This window comes from Gavialis gangeticus, unplaced genomic scaffold (genome assembly GCF_001723915.1).
Source record: "Gavialis gangeticus isolate Ggan-Ray unplaced genomic scaffold, GavGan_comp1, whole genome shotgun sequence".
Classification (NCBI taxonomy): domain Eukaryota; kingdom Metazoa; phylum Chordata; order Crocodylia; family Gavialidae; genus Gavialis; species Gavialis gangeticus.
The window spans coordinates 147,266,870-147,284,005 of NW_017729025.1; the positions used below are offsets into that span (position 1 = coordinate 147,266,870).

A 17,136-nucleotide genomic window follows, 5' to 3' on the forward strand; every position below is an offset into this window, starting at 1 on the left:
GGATCACCTCCTTGGACCTGCTTGAGATGCATCTGTGGTGATGTCCTCCTAAGGGGGACAGAGGGAGCAATCTGTTATCCTGACCCTTTGACCTGGGAGGTCTGCTGCCTCTTGAGAGCCTGTATCAGGGATGTAGCTGAGAGGATCCCAAAACTCATCTGGCCCTCTGACCACTACCCTACTCTCCTTATTCATGTGGGCACAAATGACGTGGCTCGGAGCAATCCCAGCTGGGTCATGAGTGGCTACAGGGCTCTGGGAGCAGAGCTCAGGGGTTTGGGGGAGCAGGTGGTTTTGTCCTCGATCCTTCCAGTTATGGGTCACAGACAGAGGAGAGAGATATGAATCAAGGCAGTAAACAGAAGACTGCGGCACTGGTGTTACCATGAAGGCTTTGGTTTTTACAACCACAGTCCACTCTTTGGAGAGAGAGGCAGTGGTCTGTTGGGAAGAGGTGGCTTCCACCTCACTCCACTGGTTGAAGAAACTCTTCTCAGCCAGACTGGCTGACCTGCTTGACTGGGCTTTAAAACTAAGCTTGCTGGGGGATGGGTGGACAACCACCAGAGTAAGCTCACCAAGTATCAACCAGAAAATTGGCAGGTTAGAATGCTTAAGGGAACCCACTCCTACCCCAGCCCAGGAACAGAGCTTCTCCATGAGTGCAATGAAGCCTAGGGTCTCTAACAGCACACTTACTTGCCTGTACACTAATGCTAGGAGTTTGGGGAATAAACAGGAGGAACTGGTTCTTCTCTTAAACAAAAATGACTACAATCTTATAGGGATAATGGAGACCTGGTGGGACTCCTCCTATGACTAGACTACCGGTATAAATGGCTATACCCTGTACAGGAGAGAACATGCTGAAAAAAGGGGCAGAGGTCTGAAAAAAATGCCTTAAACCTGAGACTGGCACCCAAGGAGGCCAAGTGGACACCCTTTGGGTTAGAATATGAGGGGAATGTAGTAAAGGGGATACAATGGTAGGATTCTATTAAAGACCTCCAAACCAGGAACAAGTGCTTGACCAAGAATTTGCCAGGGAACTGGCTGAGGCTGCACACTCTTGGTACATGGTTGTCATGGGAGACTTCAAGTACCCAGACACATCATGGAATGATCATTCAACCAAATCTGATTGGTCATAAAGCTTCCTTACATGCGTGGATGAGCTCTACCTGTTTCAAGAAGTTTATGGGCCAAAAGAGGCAAGGTGCTGTTGGACATGGTACTGGCCAAAGGGGATGACTTAAATCAGTGACCTAAGAGTCGAAGGGAAGGAAGGGGAAGCTGGGTGACAGTGGCCGTGAGTTGATCACTTTCACTATCCATTGCAAAGCTGGCAAGTGAGTCAGCAATGCAGAAGTCCTGAACCCCCCTCTCTGTGAAATCATGGCCTATCAGGGCCTCAAGAAAAAGCCTCCTGAGCTTATGGAAGTCAGCTTTCCTAAAGTCAAGGACCTGGTCATAGAAGGAAATGAGCATGGTCAAGCAAGACCTACCCACAACAAACCTGTGGTGCCCATCTTCAAGAAAAGGAGGAAAGAAGACCCCAGAAACTATAGGCCAATCAGTTTGACCTCAATCCCTGGAAAGATTTTGGAAAAAATTATCAAAGAAACCATTCTTGAGAGGCAAACAGAGGGCAACATTCTGAGGGATAACCAGCATGGGTTTGTTGCAGGTAGGTTTTGCTTTACCAATCTCATTTCCTTCTATGACCAGGTGATGCATTACCTGGACAAAAGGGAAGAGGTTGATGTCATATATTTGGACTTTAAAAAAGCCTTTGACCTGGTGTCTCATGATGTCTTCATGGGAAAATTGGGCAACTGCAGTCTCAGCTACTCCACAGTCCAACGGCTGGGGAACTGGCTCCGAGGTCAGAGCCAGAGAGTGGTAGTTGATAGAACTGGTACAACATGGCACTCGGTGACTAGTGGTGCCCCCCAAGGCTCTGTTCTCGGACCTGTACTCTTTAGTGTCTTCATAAACGATCTGGACACTGGTGTCAAAAGTGGACTGGCCAAGTTCACTGACAACACCAAACTGTGGAGAAGAGTTCCACCCTTGAGGATAGGCTGATGATCCAGGCTGACCTTGATAGGCTTGCAAGGTGGGTGGATAAAAACCTGATGGCATTCAATACAGAGAAATACAAGGTTCTCCACCTTGGGAATGAACACTTACATCACACTTATAGGCTTGGCAATGCTACACTCGCTAGCACCATGACTGAAAGAGACTTGAGGGTCATGATTGATGAATATGAGCCACCAGTGCAATACTACAGCTGGCAAAGTGAACAGAACTCTGGCTTTCATCTACCGATGCATCTTGAGCAAGACCTAGGATGTCATCTTCCCACTGTACTCCAGCTTGGTGAGGCCGCAGCTGGAGTACTGCATCCAATTCTGGGCTCCACAATTTAGGAAGGACGTGGAGAAACTTGAAAGAGTCCAGAGGAGAGCCAAGTGCATGATCAGAGGACAAGAGAACAGGCCTTATGAAGAGAGGCTGCAAGCTATGGGACTCTTCAGCCTGGAAAAGCACAGGTTCAGGGGTGTAAGCACCTACTCTGGACTCTTTCAAGAAATATATGGATGCTTATCTTGCTGGGATCCTTTGACCCTAGCTGACTTTCTTGAGCAGGGGGCTGGACTCGATCTCCTGAGGTCCCTTCCAGTGCTAATGTCTATGAAATCTATGAAAAATGCAACACTCCTTTTGCAGGAATTTCAGCCCTTTGATATGACTGCCTGTGCTGAAGTAGAATGAAACAGTCAAAACAGTTAAAATATTGAAATATCACACAAAAATTCTGCGAAGTTGCAAATGGGAATTTTAAAATTTCAAATTAAAAAGTGAAAAAACTTATTTTTTTTATGATTTTCCTGATTGAAGAACTTGGAGGGAGGGGGGAAGGGGGGGGAGAGAGAACCGTGTCACATTTTCCCAATGAATTTAGTCTAAACCACATTTTTCAAGGTGCAGATTTCTGCTGAAAATTTTTGATCAATTAAATGGAACAAAAAGACAATCAATTTTATAGCACAAGAGTATGGAATTAAGAGAAAAGCATCTTGCCTCTGACTTCTGGGTGTTAAAAATCCAGAAACACATGTATCCAGGGCCACATATATCTATGTTCCTATGCTGCCTGCATCTTGGGCAAGCCTTGTACTTCTGGACTTTCTTTTCCACTTTAATTTCATTTTTCAGAAAGTTTGCATGTAATTTGGTTGATCTTTCTCCCCTTTTCCATCCTCTTAAAGACTTTTGAAGCAAAAATTCATCACCTCGAGACAAGACCTAGCAAGAAGCTTCGTGAAGGGGCCAGCGAGCTGGAGTATTTTGTCCGGTGTGAAGTCCACAGCTCTGATCTTACCACTTTCATCAGCTCCATCAAAAGGGTGTCAGAAGATGTGAGGAGCACAAAGGAAGACAAACGTAAGGAACTTTCAGACTCAAGTCAAATGTGGGGAATAAGCATTTCAAATGGAGGTACAGGGATTTCATTTTTTACAGGTGACTGTGACAGGATCAGAATTTGAACAAAACAAAATACCTCTGCAGTGAGCCCAAACTCCTCAAAATTCCCTCTCTTATTCTGTTCCCTCCTCCCTTTCAGGGGGATCTGATTCTTTCTTCCAGGCCCAAATGCCAACAAGAGTAGAAGTTTATTGCTAAAAATGAAGCCCTTTCTACACAGCTTCCATAGTGATCATAGGATCAATAAACACAGGCATACAAGAATCATAAGAAACAAAATTTATGATGGAGTGGGGTGTATCCTATACAAACCCTTTGATTCTCTCTAACTAAGTAACTGGCTACTACCTGAGGGACCATCTTCCAATTTCCAAGTGTTCTGAATAAGAGAGTGCCTCTAAATTATAACTTATTACTACAGGTGCCAATAACTCTGTAAGAATTTAGAGCATAAAGAGCCCTATGGAAGGTGTTCTTTCCACATCAGTAAGCTCCCAAAGATTAACTGCTTGTCTGTAAGCATTAGTTCTTAGAAGAATTCTCTCTAGTTAGGATAAAATATACTTCAATAATGCTTTAAAAAACTCAAGAGGTTTCTCTAGTCCACGTGGTTACAAGTCATGGAAGAACCATTAGGCAGATGAAGTAGAAGGTAGTGCTAGTAGTTTATAAAAAACAAACAAACAAAAAAAAACTATACTGGTAACTTTAGTTGAGTACTGTTGAGACCCCTATATTAAAAAGAATAGGGTGAAACTATCCTGTTGGTGTCAAGAGAATCAGCAAGTGATTTAAATACAATACTTCCTCAGCCTTTCTATTTGGGCTGGATAGGGAACACCTCCAGTTAAACATGACCAGATAGTGGGAAAAGAAGAGCAAGAGATGAAGATGATGGAAAGCAGTTTGTCGTGGGGTCTTTCTTCTTACCACAGTTAGACAAAAAGGATTATATAAATGCATTCCCCGAGTACTACCTTAGTAATAATAGGTTCCTGTTAACTCCTTTCACATTTCTTATGGTTCACTATTACCTGATCATTGTTGTGTCATCTGAGCTGGTGATACAGATGAATAACCTGTCCAAGACATCAGTCCCTATCTAATGGTGGAGATAATTATGATGATAAAATGAAGGAGTTCTCTCATCACCTACTTAGCTTATGAGGACTTGAGCTTCAGCAAAAGGAGAAATAGGAAGTGAGAGAGTCCTGTAGAATCTTAGGTGTCTTATTAGGGCAATATATTTTTGCTCTTGCAGGCTGGAGGTTGGTTTGAGTGAGAACCAGTTTACTCCTGGTTGTTTCCTTATGTAAAGGAATAGCATAATATTGGGAGGCTGGAAGAGAAGCCATACTTAACTGTGAGATGGGGTCAGCATATTATGCCTGGCTGGGGGTAGAGATATGAGAGGGATCATTCGGAGTCACAGAACAGCCAGCAAAGCAGAGTACATTATGCTGTTTCCTCTCTCTCTCTTTTTTTTTTTTTTTTTTTACAGTTCATTGGTTTCCAAGAAAAATCTCTGAATTGGACAAGTGTCACCACTTAGTAACCAAATTTGATCCAGATTTGGATTTGGATCACCCGGTGAGTTAGTCTCTCTGAACACATCTTTGCTTCTCAGTCATGTGTCTTTTATCAGAAACAAAAACATGGAAAGAACCCATTATCGAAACCAGTAAGGAATTCTTCAGGGGAAGATCTCTTTTGGGGGAGAAAAGCTAGTTCGACAAAGCTTCAACTGTTCACAGGAAAGCACCAATTCCAATCGATATAATTTAGAGATAATGGGAGGGAAGTTTTGAAATTTGGAACTGTCCTGTTTCATTATTTTGGAAATGAAAAATTCCAATTTTTATTTCAAAATTCAAGCAACTATAGTAAAAAAACATAACACACACAAAGATGAAATGCAAAAAAAAAATCAAAATAGTTGAAACAAAGCAAATAGTTTCAAATTTTTCACTGATGAATATTTTTGAGATTGTCTTTTAGTCAATGTAGAAGAGAAAATCATTGTTTACATAGATAGCTCTTTTAGCAATTGCTGTAAACCCATCTGCCTTTTCCCCCTCCCCGCAAGAAAACAGATTCAGTTTCATATGGTTTCTTTGGTGATAGAGAAGGGACACTGATGCTTTATGTTGGTTTGAAGGGCTTAGTGGATGAATAGAGGTGGCACACATTGGGTTGGGATTGCCATACTTTCCAGGAAGTGAGTTTAGGGCTGTAACTGGGATGGGAAATGGAGCAACTTTAGTACAAAGAGTGTGTGTGTGTGTGTGTGTGTGTGTGTGCACGCGCGCACGTGCAAAATTCCCCATTAAAACGTCTATTTTAATTGGAGGTATGTTGACATAGAGCTTTATATCTTATATGGCAAAATGGCTGTATGATGTTTTATATTAAAACACAGGCCAGAGGATTTCCCTCGTTTGGAGTAAATCATCTCTAAAAAAACAAAACAAAAGAACCCAAAAACCAAACAAAATCCTAAAACAAAACAAATAATCTTTATTTTTTACAAATGAAAAAATGACCAGTTAAAAAGAAGCCATCACAAACTTTTGGAAGGTTTTTCCCAGTCAGTAATGGACTTTCCTGGCTGAAATTGTAAGTAAGTAACTAAGTGTTTCTCTATTCCCTTCTGTCACAGGGATACTCTGACCAAGCATACCGGCAGCGGAGAAAAACAATAGCAGAAATTGCCTTCCACTACAAACAGTAAGATAGACGTGTTCCTAATATCTGCGCAGCACAGTGCCACCTGCTGGAAACTCATTATACTACTTCCATAAAATGACCCATAGATTTTCTGTCTGTCCACCAGTGGTATAACTAGGGGTGGGAGAGTGGGATACCAGTCCCAGGCACAAATCTAGAGGGAACACCAGAAAGCTGGCTTTGAGGGAGCCCACATTTTACCATAGAAATGGTGGCACTGGCAACAGGAGCCTGAGTGCAGGTAGATAAGACTCTCCACCCCTTGGCACACCTTACCCCGGCTCTTGGGCATCTCTGCCCAGGGTGCCAAAATTCCTAGTTACCCCTTTGCTGTCCACATTTTCCCTCCTCCATGCTGTCTTCCCAAGTTCTTTCCCTACTCCTAGTCTGTTCATCCTACCTTCCTCCTAATTGAAAAAAACATGGTCAGTAACCTGTAGATTCACAGATTGCATACCAAAAGCCATAGAACCTAATCTAGCAATTTCTGCAAGCAATGCCATAACGTTGGTCCAAGATGTAGCATCTTTCTTTTAGAAGTACTAGAGAATCCACCCAGCCTCCAGAGAAGCTGTTCCAAGCATTCATTACCCTCATTGATAAAAATGTGTCCTCATCGATGGACCAAATGTGTTTAGTTTTATCTTTCAACAACAGTCTCTTATTTTAGCTTGCTCTGCTAGATTAAAGAACCATCTGCTATAAGAAATCTCCTTCTCATGAAGGAATTTTCACACTACAAATAAGACATCTTTCAACTTTCTCTTGGATAAGCCAAAAGTGCGGCCTCAGCCAGTTCCCGGGCGAACTCCTGGTCAAGCTCAGGACTTTGGGTGGGAGGTCTGTAATAGACTCCCACCGTTGTGTCCTCTGTGCCGTGTTCCCCATGGATTTTAACCCAAAGGGTCTCCAGTTGTCCACGCTGGTCGCCAAGATCAGCTTGCAGGGACGCGTAGCTTTCCTTAACATAGAGAGCTACACCCCTGCCCCTTTTATCTACATGATCTCTCCTGTACAGGGTATAGCCATCTATAACCATGGTCCAGTCATGCCAGGGAGGGTAAGAGATGCCAGAGGAAACACCTTCAACCTCATGTTCAATGGGCATTAGTAGATCTATCTGCCTCCGCACCACCTCCTGTGGCAATTAATTCCACAAATTAAAACTACCTAGAGGAAGTACTTTTTTATGTAATGTGTAGTTAAACTGGTCCCCTCCTAATTTCAGGGGGTGCCCCTTAGTTCTAGTATTCTGGGATTTGGTGAACAACAGTTTCTTGTTCCCTTGATCCACATCCCTTGTGATTTTTTAAATATCCTGCTTAAGGTAACTTACCTTGCTTCCTTTGTCTGATTTGGTGGCCAGTCACAAGCTGCTCAATAGTGCCCCTTCTTATAGTTTATGAGTTAAAACACTGGCTTTAATAGCACTCCAAGTCCTGCCCTTTTGAACGATCAGTAACTCAACAGGTGGCTAACAGTGAATTTAATACAGAGCCCCACTCCCTTCCCTTCTTCCCATTCCAACTTTCATCCCTAGATGTATCCAGAGAATGTTAAATTCCAGTCATGTAACTCCATTCACCAAGTTTCAGTACGATCAATGGTATCCAGTTTGTTTTAAAATAAAATGAGGCATTCCTACTGTTTATTTTTAAGGCATCTAGCACTTCTAGTTACAGACAAATGACGAATTCTTATATTCCGAGAGGCCTCCATTGTTTACAAAGTATGCTGAGTTATGTGTTTGACTATAGGCGCTGCATTTGTTCCATACAGATACTCATTTAAAACTCTCCTGAAAATGCCCTTGGTTTTCAGTATTTAGTTTTTCAATAAAGGAGTGAAATTTCTATGGGAACTATAAATATTTGACAAATACTCTGTTTAATCTTTGATAAAACAGTGTGTGAGGTGTTTCCTATTAAACCCTACAGTTGTGTATACTCCCTATGTGTCCAAGAACACTTGTACTGGCCTTATGACCCTATACTAAGTGCTTATCACTAATTGGCTCCATGACCTATATGTTAGAGGAGTGTGTTTCCCAGTATATCTGAGTTAGGTTTAGAGTTAGCTAATCAATGCCATGCAATATGGAGGATATATCAGTAATCCACAACCAGAGTGCTAGGGAACCCTGGTGTGCCCCGAGGTATGAGAACATAAGCAGATTAGCTAAGCAGATAAGCGCAGAATCAGGCTTGTGTCTGCCCAGACAATCCTTTAGAGTCATAGAATCAATGGACTGGAAGGGACCTGTAAGATCATCAAGTCCGGTCCCCTGCCACAGGTAGGAGGTCAAAGAGCTCAAACTAGCTTAAATAGGTGCTTATCCAGACTCCTCTTGAACACCTCCAAGGATGGCAGCTGCAGCACCTCTGCAGGCAGTACGTTCCAGATTCTAGTTACCCTTATGGAGAAGAAGTTCTTCCTTATGTCCAGCCTAAATCTTCCCTCTATTAGTCTGTAACCAGTGGCCCTCATCCTCCCAAGGGGTGCCTTCCTGAAGAGTTGACATATTTGTAGGTGTTTATCAAGTCACCTCACAGCTTCCTCTTACCTGGACTGAACAAACCCATCTCCTGGAGTCTCTCCTCATAGGGCCTATCCTTCAGGCCCCTGAGCATGCAGGTGGCCCTTCTCTGCACCCTCTCGAGTTTATCTGTATCCTTCTTGAAGTGCAATGCCCAAAACTGGGCACAGTACTCCAGTTGCGGCCTCACCAATGCTGAGTAGAGAGGGAGAACCACCTTCTTGGACCTGTTGGCAACACGCCCGAGTTCTGTTTGCCCTGCTGGTGACTTCATCGCACTGTTGGCTCATATTCATCTTCTGGTCGATTGTGACCCCCAGGTCTCGTTTAGATGCTGTGCCAGCCAGTGAGCTACTGCCTATTATATAGTTGTGGTGAAGTTTCTTCCTACCCAGATGAAGGACCTGGCACTTTTCCTTGTTGAACCTCACCTGATTCTGATCAGCCCATAGAACCAGTCTGTCTAGGTTGTTCCAATCTTTACCCTATCCTCTAGTGTGCTCACATTTCCCCACAGCATGGTGTTATCTGCAAACTTAATCATAGAGCATTCCATTCCCTCAATCAAATCGTTAATCAATGTGTTAAAAAGCAAAGGTCCAAGCACCAATCCCTGTGGGAAACCACTGGAGACAGTCCTCCAGGATGAGGCCGTCCCATTGATTACAACTCTCTGGGACCGGCCTCTAAGCCAGGTATCCACCCACCTCACTGTAGGCTGGTCCAGGCCAGTCCCCTCCAGTTTGACTGAGAATTTCATGGGAGACAGAATCAAAGGCCTTACTGAAGTCTAAGTAAATAATGTTTACTTCATGACTCTTGTCCAGCTGGTTAGTTATAAAAAGGACACCAGGTTTGTCAGTCATGATCTACCTTCTACAAAGCCGTGCTGTTTGTTTCTTAATACCCTGTCAGTTGCAAGCTTGTGATTGATGGCCTTTTTAACAATTTTTTCAAAAGTTTTTTCCAAGGACTGAAGTCAACTTGACTGGTCTGTAGTTTTCAGGGTCATCCCTCCTCCCCTTTCTAAAAGATGGGCACCACGTTGGCCCTCTTCCAGTCATCTGGGACCACCCCAGAGTTCCAGGACTTTTCAAATATCTTTGTCAAGGACCCTGCTATGAGTTCAGCCAGTTCTTTCAGGACTCTTGGATGTAGGTCATCTGGCCCAATGGATTTGAAAATGTCCAATTGTTTTAAGAGAACCCTCACCTGTTTGGGACTGATTTCATATTGTCTGTATGCTTCCCCATGTTCTCTGGGCCTTCAGACAGGTGCACATTTCCTATTAGCCTTCTAGAATACTGATGTGAAGTATTAATTTAGGAGCTCAGTCTTTTTATGGGGGTCAACTGTGGGCTGTCCCTCCGTATTCAGTAAGGGTCCCACAGTGGAGCTCAATTTTTTTCTTGCTCCTCATGTACCTGTAGAAGGACTTTTTGTTGTCCTTTATTCCGCATGCCAGCTTGATCTCCATGCCTGCTTTGGCTTTCCAAATCTCATACCTGCAGACTATGGTTATATAAGTGAACTCTTTCCTGGTTGCTGAATCTTTTTTTTTCCCATTGAATATGTCTTTTTTCTTTTTCAAAAGTTCTTTAATGTCCCTGTTGGGCCAAGCAGGTCTCTTGACTCCTATCCCACTCTTTGATCATGTGGGAATGGCTTCTTTTTGGGCAGTGAGAATTGGTCCCTTGAAGAAGAACCACTGATGCTGCACTCCCAAATCGTCCAGTCACTGGTCACAGAGGGACTTTCTAACTAGCCTCCTGAGTTTGTCAAAGTCTGCCCTTCTGAAATTTAGGACTTCTGTTCTACTAATTTGGTATCCTAGCCTTCCAGTGGATGGTGAACCTAATCAGATCATGATCACTGTCACCCACAGTACCTTCAGGTCCCCTTTGGTGAGCACTAAGTCCAGAGTGGCTTTACCCCTAGTCGGTCCTCTGACAACCTGTGACAGGAACAGGTCATTGATAGCTGCCAAGAAATTAGGTGACTTTCTGGAGCTGGCAAAATGGTCCTCTGGACTGATGTCAGGGTAGCTGAAATCACCCATGACAATCAGGTTCTTAGTTCTGGCTGCCTCAGTCAATTCCTTGGAGACTGCCTGATCATTCTCCTCTTCTTGGGAGGGAGGTCTGTAGTAGACTCCCGTCATCAGGTCTTCCTCTCCTGAACCCCCTTGTATCTTGACCCAGAGGGTCTCGAGAGATCTCTCCCTGCTATTAAACCTGACCTGTAGGGAGAGGTACTGCTCTTTCATGTAGAGGGCCACCCCTTGTCCCTTCCCAACTCTATTCTTCCTGTAGAGCCTATAGCCCTCAATATCCACTTCCCAATCATATGTCTCATCCCACCAGGTCTCTGCCAGCCCAATGAGGTAAACATCCTCATTTACCCCCACTAAAAAAAGATAAGCACTGTAACATGTAAGTTAGTTTTTTAAATTAGGTGCCACTCAATTCACAGAAGTTATGGAGAGGTGCCTCAAGTCCAGTGAGGGATGCCTTGAGCCCTAAAAGATTGAGAACCACCAATTACTACATCCCTTACTCTGGGTTTCTTGAGTCAGGGAGAAGGGGGGCAGGGTGCTGTCTAATGCCTTGGGATCCATAGCACACAGCACGCAATCCACTTCCTTTTATTTACTAAACCATGGTTGTCTTTCAGTGGAGATCCAATCCCTCGTGTAGAGTACACAGCAGAGGAGATAGCTACTTGGTGAGTGTTGATTTAATCCAAAATCCTTCATGGTGCCTTCCAATTGAAGCATGAGCCATTAAAAGGAACATTATTTTAAATCCCAGTCATTGGTTATGGGAGAGTGCATCTACACAAATAAGCAGATCAAAAATAGAAGAAGGTATATAATGGGATTAACACTGGAAAGTGACTTGAAAAAAAGTCAAGTCAAATGGTAAGGTTGGAAGGGACCTCTGGAAGTCATCTAATTTAATCCCAGATCAAGGCAGGACTGTCTCCGACTAAGTGCCCATCTAACCTGCTCTTAAAATGTCCTAAAATGAAAAACCCACAGTCTCTCTGGGTAACCTGTTTTGGTGCTTAACCACCTAAGAAAGTTCTCCCTAATATACAACCTAAATTCCCTTGCTGCAATTTAAGACCACTGCTCCTTGTCCTGTCCCCTGTGGCCATGGAGAATAGTTTTTCTCCATCCTGCATATAAATTACCTTTAAGATACTTGAAGACTGTAATCAAATGCTGCTCCCACTCTTTTTTTTATTTCCAGACTAATAATCCTAGTTCTTTCAGCCTATCCCAGGCCTCTAATCATTTTTGTCACACTCTGTGGGACTCTTTCCAGTCTACCCACATCTTTCTTGAGGTGTGGGGCCCAAAACTGATCACAGTACTTCAGGGGAGGCCTCACCAGTGTAAAAAAACCCAGAAGAATCACTTCCCTCGATTTGCAGGTGACACTCCTGTTAATACAATGCTGTCAGCTTTTTTTGCACCAAGAGTACACTGTTGACTCGTATTCAATTTGTGGTCCACTGTGACCCCTCTATCTTTTCTGTAATACTGCAGCCCACCTGGTCATTCCCCAGTCTACTACAATTCTTGTTGAATTTCATCCAATTTATTTCAGACCACTCCTCTAGTTTATCAAGGTCATTCTGAATCTTAGCCATACTCTCCAAAGTGCCTACAGTTTCATCCAGCTTAGTATCACCTGTAAATTTGAGAACTGTGCACTCGGTCCCATCCTCCAAATTGCTACTGAAGATATTAAGCAATACCAGACCCAAGACAAACCCCTGGGAAACTCCTCTCAAATAAAGGATGAGAAAATGAGTACTGGATCATGTCTGCTCTGATGAAATGAGTGGTACAGAGAATTAGGCTAGATGCTGAATTCACACCTTATGTTTCACCTGTCGTTCTGAAGGAAGGAAATTTACACCACACTGAAGAGTCTATACCCAACTCACGCCTGCAAAGAGCACCTGGAGGCCTTTTACTTACTGGAGAAGTTCTGTGGCTACAATGAAAACAATATCCCTCAACTGGAAGATGTCTCTCGCTTTCTGAAAGGTGGGTATTGTGTGCAAGGGGAGAGAAGAGAAGCACAAGCCAGGGGCACAAGTGGGCTCACAGGGGACTGTGTAGGCCTCCACATCCCTGGATAACCTGGTACACATACAAAGATGGTGTGTGTGAATATGGAAGAGGGAGAACTTGGGGGTTGAGGCAAGCACGTAAGTGGCATTGTGAAGTTGTGCAGGTGGTATAAAATGAGGGAAAGATTTAGCATCCTGGTGTGCACTTCAGGAGGAGCAAAATGGGAGCTAGTACAGGGAGCATTTCCTTCTGGGGAGCCTGACTGAGTTCAGTGATCAATACATGCCCCAGTCTGTGAATCCAGGTAAAGCTAGTGCACTGACACATGAACTTTGAGGATCCTAGGAAAATAGGTTGAAGAGGAGGATCTCATCACATCATCTAGTCCAGCCCCCTGCTTAAGGTAGGATCAAATCTGGGCACAGTCCTCCAAGGGAAACCTCACCCAGGCTGAACTGAGTGGAAGAATTGCTTCCCTTGATTTGCAAGTGAAGTTCCTGTTAATATAATCCAGTAGGCTGTTAGCTTTTTCTACAGCAAGAAGAGAACACTGGTGACTCATATTCAGATTATGGAGTAGGATAGGAGTCTGAAGTAGTATTTAGGGACCCCCTGTGTGCAGATGTGTATCACAGGTGTGCGAGCAAGCATAGACATGGGGAGGAGAGGGAATGAAAACTAGTGTAAAGCCATATCCTTCATGTGGGGTTGGTAGGGTGGGACTGAGCCCAAGCACTGAGATATTACTGTAAGGAACCTGTTGTCCTCAATGGAGTTTTAACTTTTGACTATTTACTGTTCTTTCTGGGCCATCAGGGAATTTATTGCCTATTGCAAGAACAAGCCCAAGGTGTCCAGGGTAGAACTAAATGCCTCTACTTACAGCAGTTGTACTTTTACTGCCTTTTTAAAAAAATGCTGAATGGCTGATGATGCATCACTTAGAGACCTGGCTCAGAGAACATTCACTGTAAAAGGCAATTGTCTGCATTATTTCAGAGAGAACTGGGTTCCAGGTCCGACCGGTGGCTGGCCTCCTGTCTGCACGTGACTTCCTAGCCAGCTTGGCCTTCAGGGTGTTCCAGTGCACACAGTATATTCGGCACGCCTCTTCACCCATGCATTCCCCAGAGCCGTGAGTACTTGCCCAACATAAAAAAAAAAAAAAAATCACTCTCCTCCATGCAGAGCTCTCATATTGTACCTAGGCAGTTTGGCACCCTGACAGCAGAGGTACATGGGGCAGTGGCAGCAGCTGTTATTTTTGCATCTCCCTAAATCAGCACCCAGGGCTGGTGCCCTGTCCCCCACCAAGTTACATTACTTCTTACTCTTTTGTCTGCTGTGCAAAATCTATTGATCCCTAATCAATCCTTCCTCTCTTCTTTCTCATGCAAGGGACTGTTGTCATGAACTTCTGGGGCATGTACCAATGCTGGCTGACAAGACATTTGCACAATTTTCCCAGGTAAACAGGCCATGTTATTCCTTGTCCTGAATGCCCAACAGTAGGCCTTCCTAATGTAGAGTCAGGGTCAGTGATTACAAGGAAACTCAAGTCAACTCCAGCCCCAGCTGCTCCCAGAAGGAATTACTGCACAGAGCTTTGTACATGCACTAGCTGTTACTGAGCTATTTGACTTCTGTCTCTTTTTAGAAACATAATTTGGAAGGCAGCATAGCTGAAGAGAGGCTGACTGCTTAAACCGAACCTAGTAAAACATGTGGTAGGACTATCAATGAGAGCTGGAGAGAGTCATCATACCATGCAATTACCCCATGGATCTACCTCATTCTGCAAGTCATCCCCAAACAAAACTTTGAACTTATTTGATTGTTTCTTGAACATGTGGTGATAATGTAATCTCAGCCTGTTCTGGTGAGAGGGATCTCTTTACTTTAAGCTCAGCTTTTGACTATTTGCTTAGTATTTCTGACATGTGATTTGCTGCTTAAGTCCTCCTCCTCATCATTTATTTGTACTCCCAGAGTGTCTAGGAGCACTAGCCATGGACCAGGACTCCACTGTACTAAGCACTGCATAAAGGCAGAACAAAAATAAATAGCTTCTGAATCATAGAGCTGACAATCTCCCTATAAAACAAGAGGAATAATCTGTATATAAACATCCTGGGTCACAAGAAAAGGAGATACTATTGGTCAGATTGCTAGGAAAATGGTCTAATTTTTAGGTTCTTTGTACAAATTAGGGAGAAAAGAAGTTGGCAGGGAGGGTGAGTTGGTTGGGTAGATGTTTAGGGAGAGCTGCTCATATTCATGGAGACAGCAGGGAAGGAGAAAGCAAAATATGTATTTGCTGGGAAATTTAAGTCACTGGGTAATAGAAGGTGGACACATGGGTTGATCAGAAGCAGGAAATGGCATCTCAATAGCAATTGAGGCTGATAGGTAGTGTCATGCTGTGGGTTCAGTTCACTGAGGCAGGAGCCACTTTTACAATGAGGTGTCTTTATTCATGCTGCCAGCACCCAGGCAGTCATCAGACTCTCTGGCTAGGGACAGAAATTGCACAGAGTGGAATAAGTGATTGGAAACTGATTCAAAACTGTAACACAACAGAAGTTCAGTGCAAATAAACCACTTTCAAAGTGCCTGAAACCAGTTTAAGATAAACCTGGATGGATGCAGTATCAGACTTCACTGATTTAGGTTAAATTGGTTTATTGAGCTTCCATCCCAGATCCCCTCAAGATTCAAGTCAACTCTCAGTCCCCCAGCATCCCAGGATGCTTTGCACCTCCCCAACAAACCTCCCCTTGCAGGGTGGGTAGGCTAGCCTAGCCCAAGTGGTCTGCTCCAGCCAAGCAGGGAGGTGTGTTCTAGTGTCCTCCAGCTTCTGGCCTGGGCCACTGAAGGCATGTGGCTACATTTCTGGAATCAAAAGTGAATGTCCATTTACTTGCTGATCAGTTCAATTTATACAGCTTAGACTAACCTGTAAAGATTGAATTGATTCAGCCTCATGCTTTTTGACTGTCTGTACTTAGCCCCTCTTCTCCAGCTTTGTCCAACTCTGCTGAACTCTTAAAAGCGTACAATCCTCACACGTAGGATAAAAGTACAGGACTTGAAGGGCCTTGCAGATATAAGTGTGGTGTAATTTCTGTTTACAATCTAAGTGAAAGAGACAGGGAAAAAGGTAGTAGTATCCCTATTTACAGATGGGAAATGAAGCATTGAGAAATTAAGTGACTTGCCTAAGGTCACACAGGAAGGCAACAGAAAAAAACAGACCTCCTGAGTTCTCCCAGTCTAGAAACAATGCCATGACCTTTCTTCCTTGTTTCCTTTTACCTCCCTAAACAAGAGGTGCCATCAGGAATGGTAAAAAAAAAAAAAAAAAAGCTGCTATAGTTTGACTTCAGAAATTGTCTGATGCCATCTACTGCTAGCCTCTGAACTGCTAGCTCTTGGAGTTCAGAGGCTAACAGTAGATGGCATCAGACAGTTCAGTGTGAGAAGGCCAAAGAATGAGCAGTGCCTGAGACTGGGGCTGACACCCAAGTCCCTAGCAAAACTAAATGGATCTAAATAGACTATGAAGCAATCTGGATTTATACTTTAGCCTTCTTCCTTCCCTTTCCAGGATATTGGACTTGCATCTTTGGGAGCAACTGATGAAGAGATCGAGAAACTTTCAACTGTAAGTGTCTGAAAAGATCCCAGTCAACTCTAGCAGCACTGTGCACTTCTCCTCCTCTTGAGGTGGCAGTGCCTTTAATTAATGAGGAAGAATGGGGTAGTAATTATAAAGCAGGTTATCATTACATGCAGATTCAGTAAAGACACCAAGGTCAGACAGTAGGTTCCTGATTCTGTGCCTGTTAAGTTAACAAAAGTCTTCTCCATTAAGTTCAAAGGGCACTGAATTGGACCCTACCCAGCAACACAGGATTTACTGATGAAATATGTTGAATGTGGGGGCTGAAGAAAAAAAAAAAGAACAAAAGGAGCTGGGCTGAGACTCTCATTAAGCCAGTGATGTTTCTCCTTGCCCCAGAACATCCCTATGGCTTTTGCATACTTGAGGGAATTGGATGGTTATGAGATCTAATTGCCTTCAGAAGCAGATGGTTTAAGGATTAAAACAGATCACTAAATGGGAGCTGGTAACAATTGTCTAGAGAGCTAGGAGGGACCTTAGAAATTTTCTCCTGAGCTGGGACCATCCATTAAATCAGCCGCAGACCAACCATAAAAAGTCCAGATCTACCGAAGGGAGACAATCAAGCAGTTCCATCATCCAGCTGCAGAAAAGTATTTGGGAGTA

At 43.6% G+C, this 17,136-nt stretch overlaps 1 protein-coding gene across 1 annotated transcript in view; it reads left to right on the top strand.

Moving 5' to 3' along the window:
- TH (tyrosine hydroxylase) overlaps positions 1-17,136 on the top strand; it is a 50,724-nt gene that overhangs the window by 22,299 nt on the left and 11,289 nt on the right. The window contains exons 3-10 of the mRNA XM_019519731.1: positions 3,279-3,453; positions 4,997-5,085; positions 6,155-6,222; positions 11,432-11,482; positions 12,673-12,818; positions 13,845-13,980; positions 14,244-14,313; positions 16,453-16,509. Coding sequence (XP_019375276.1) covers positions 3,279-3,453; positions 4,997-5,085; positions 6,155-6,222; positions 11,432-11,482; positions 12,673-12,818; positions 13,845-13,980; positions 14,244-14,313; positions 16,453-16,509 — 792 coding nt within the window. The remainder of the gene's footprint in view (positions 1-3,278; positions 3,454-4,996; positions 5,086-6,154; positions 6,223-11,431; positions 11,483-12,672; positions 12,819-13,844; positions 13,981-14,243; positions 14,314-16,452; positions 16,510-17,136) is intronic.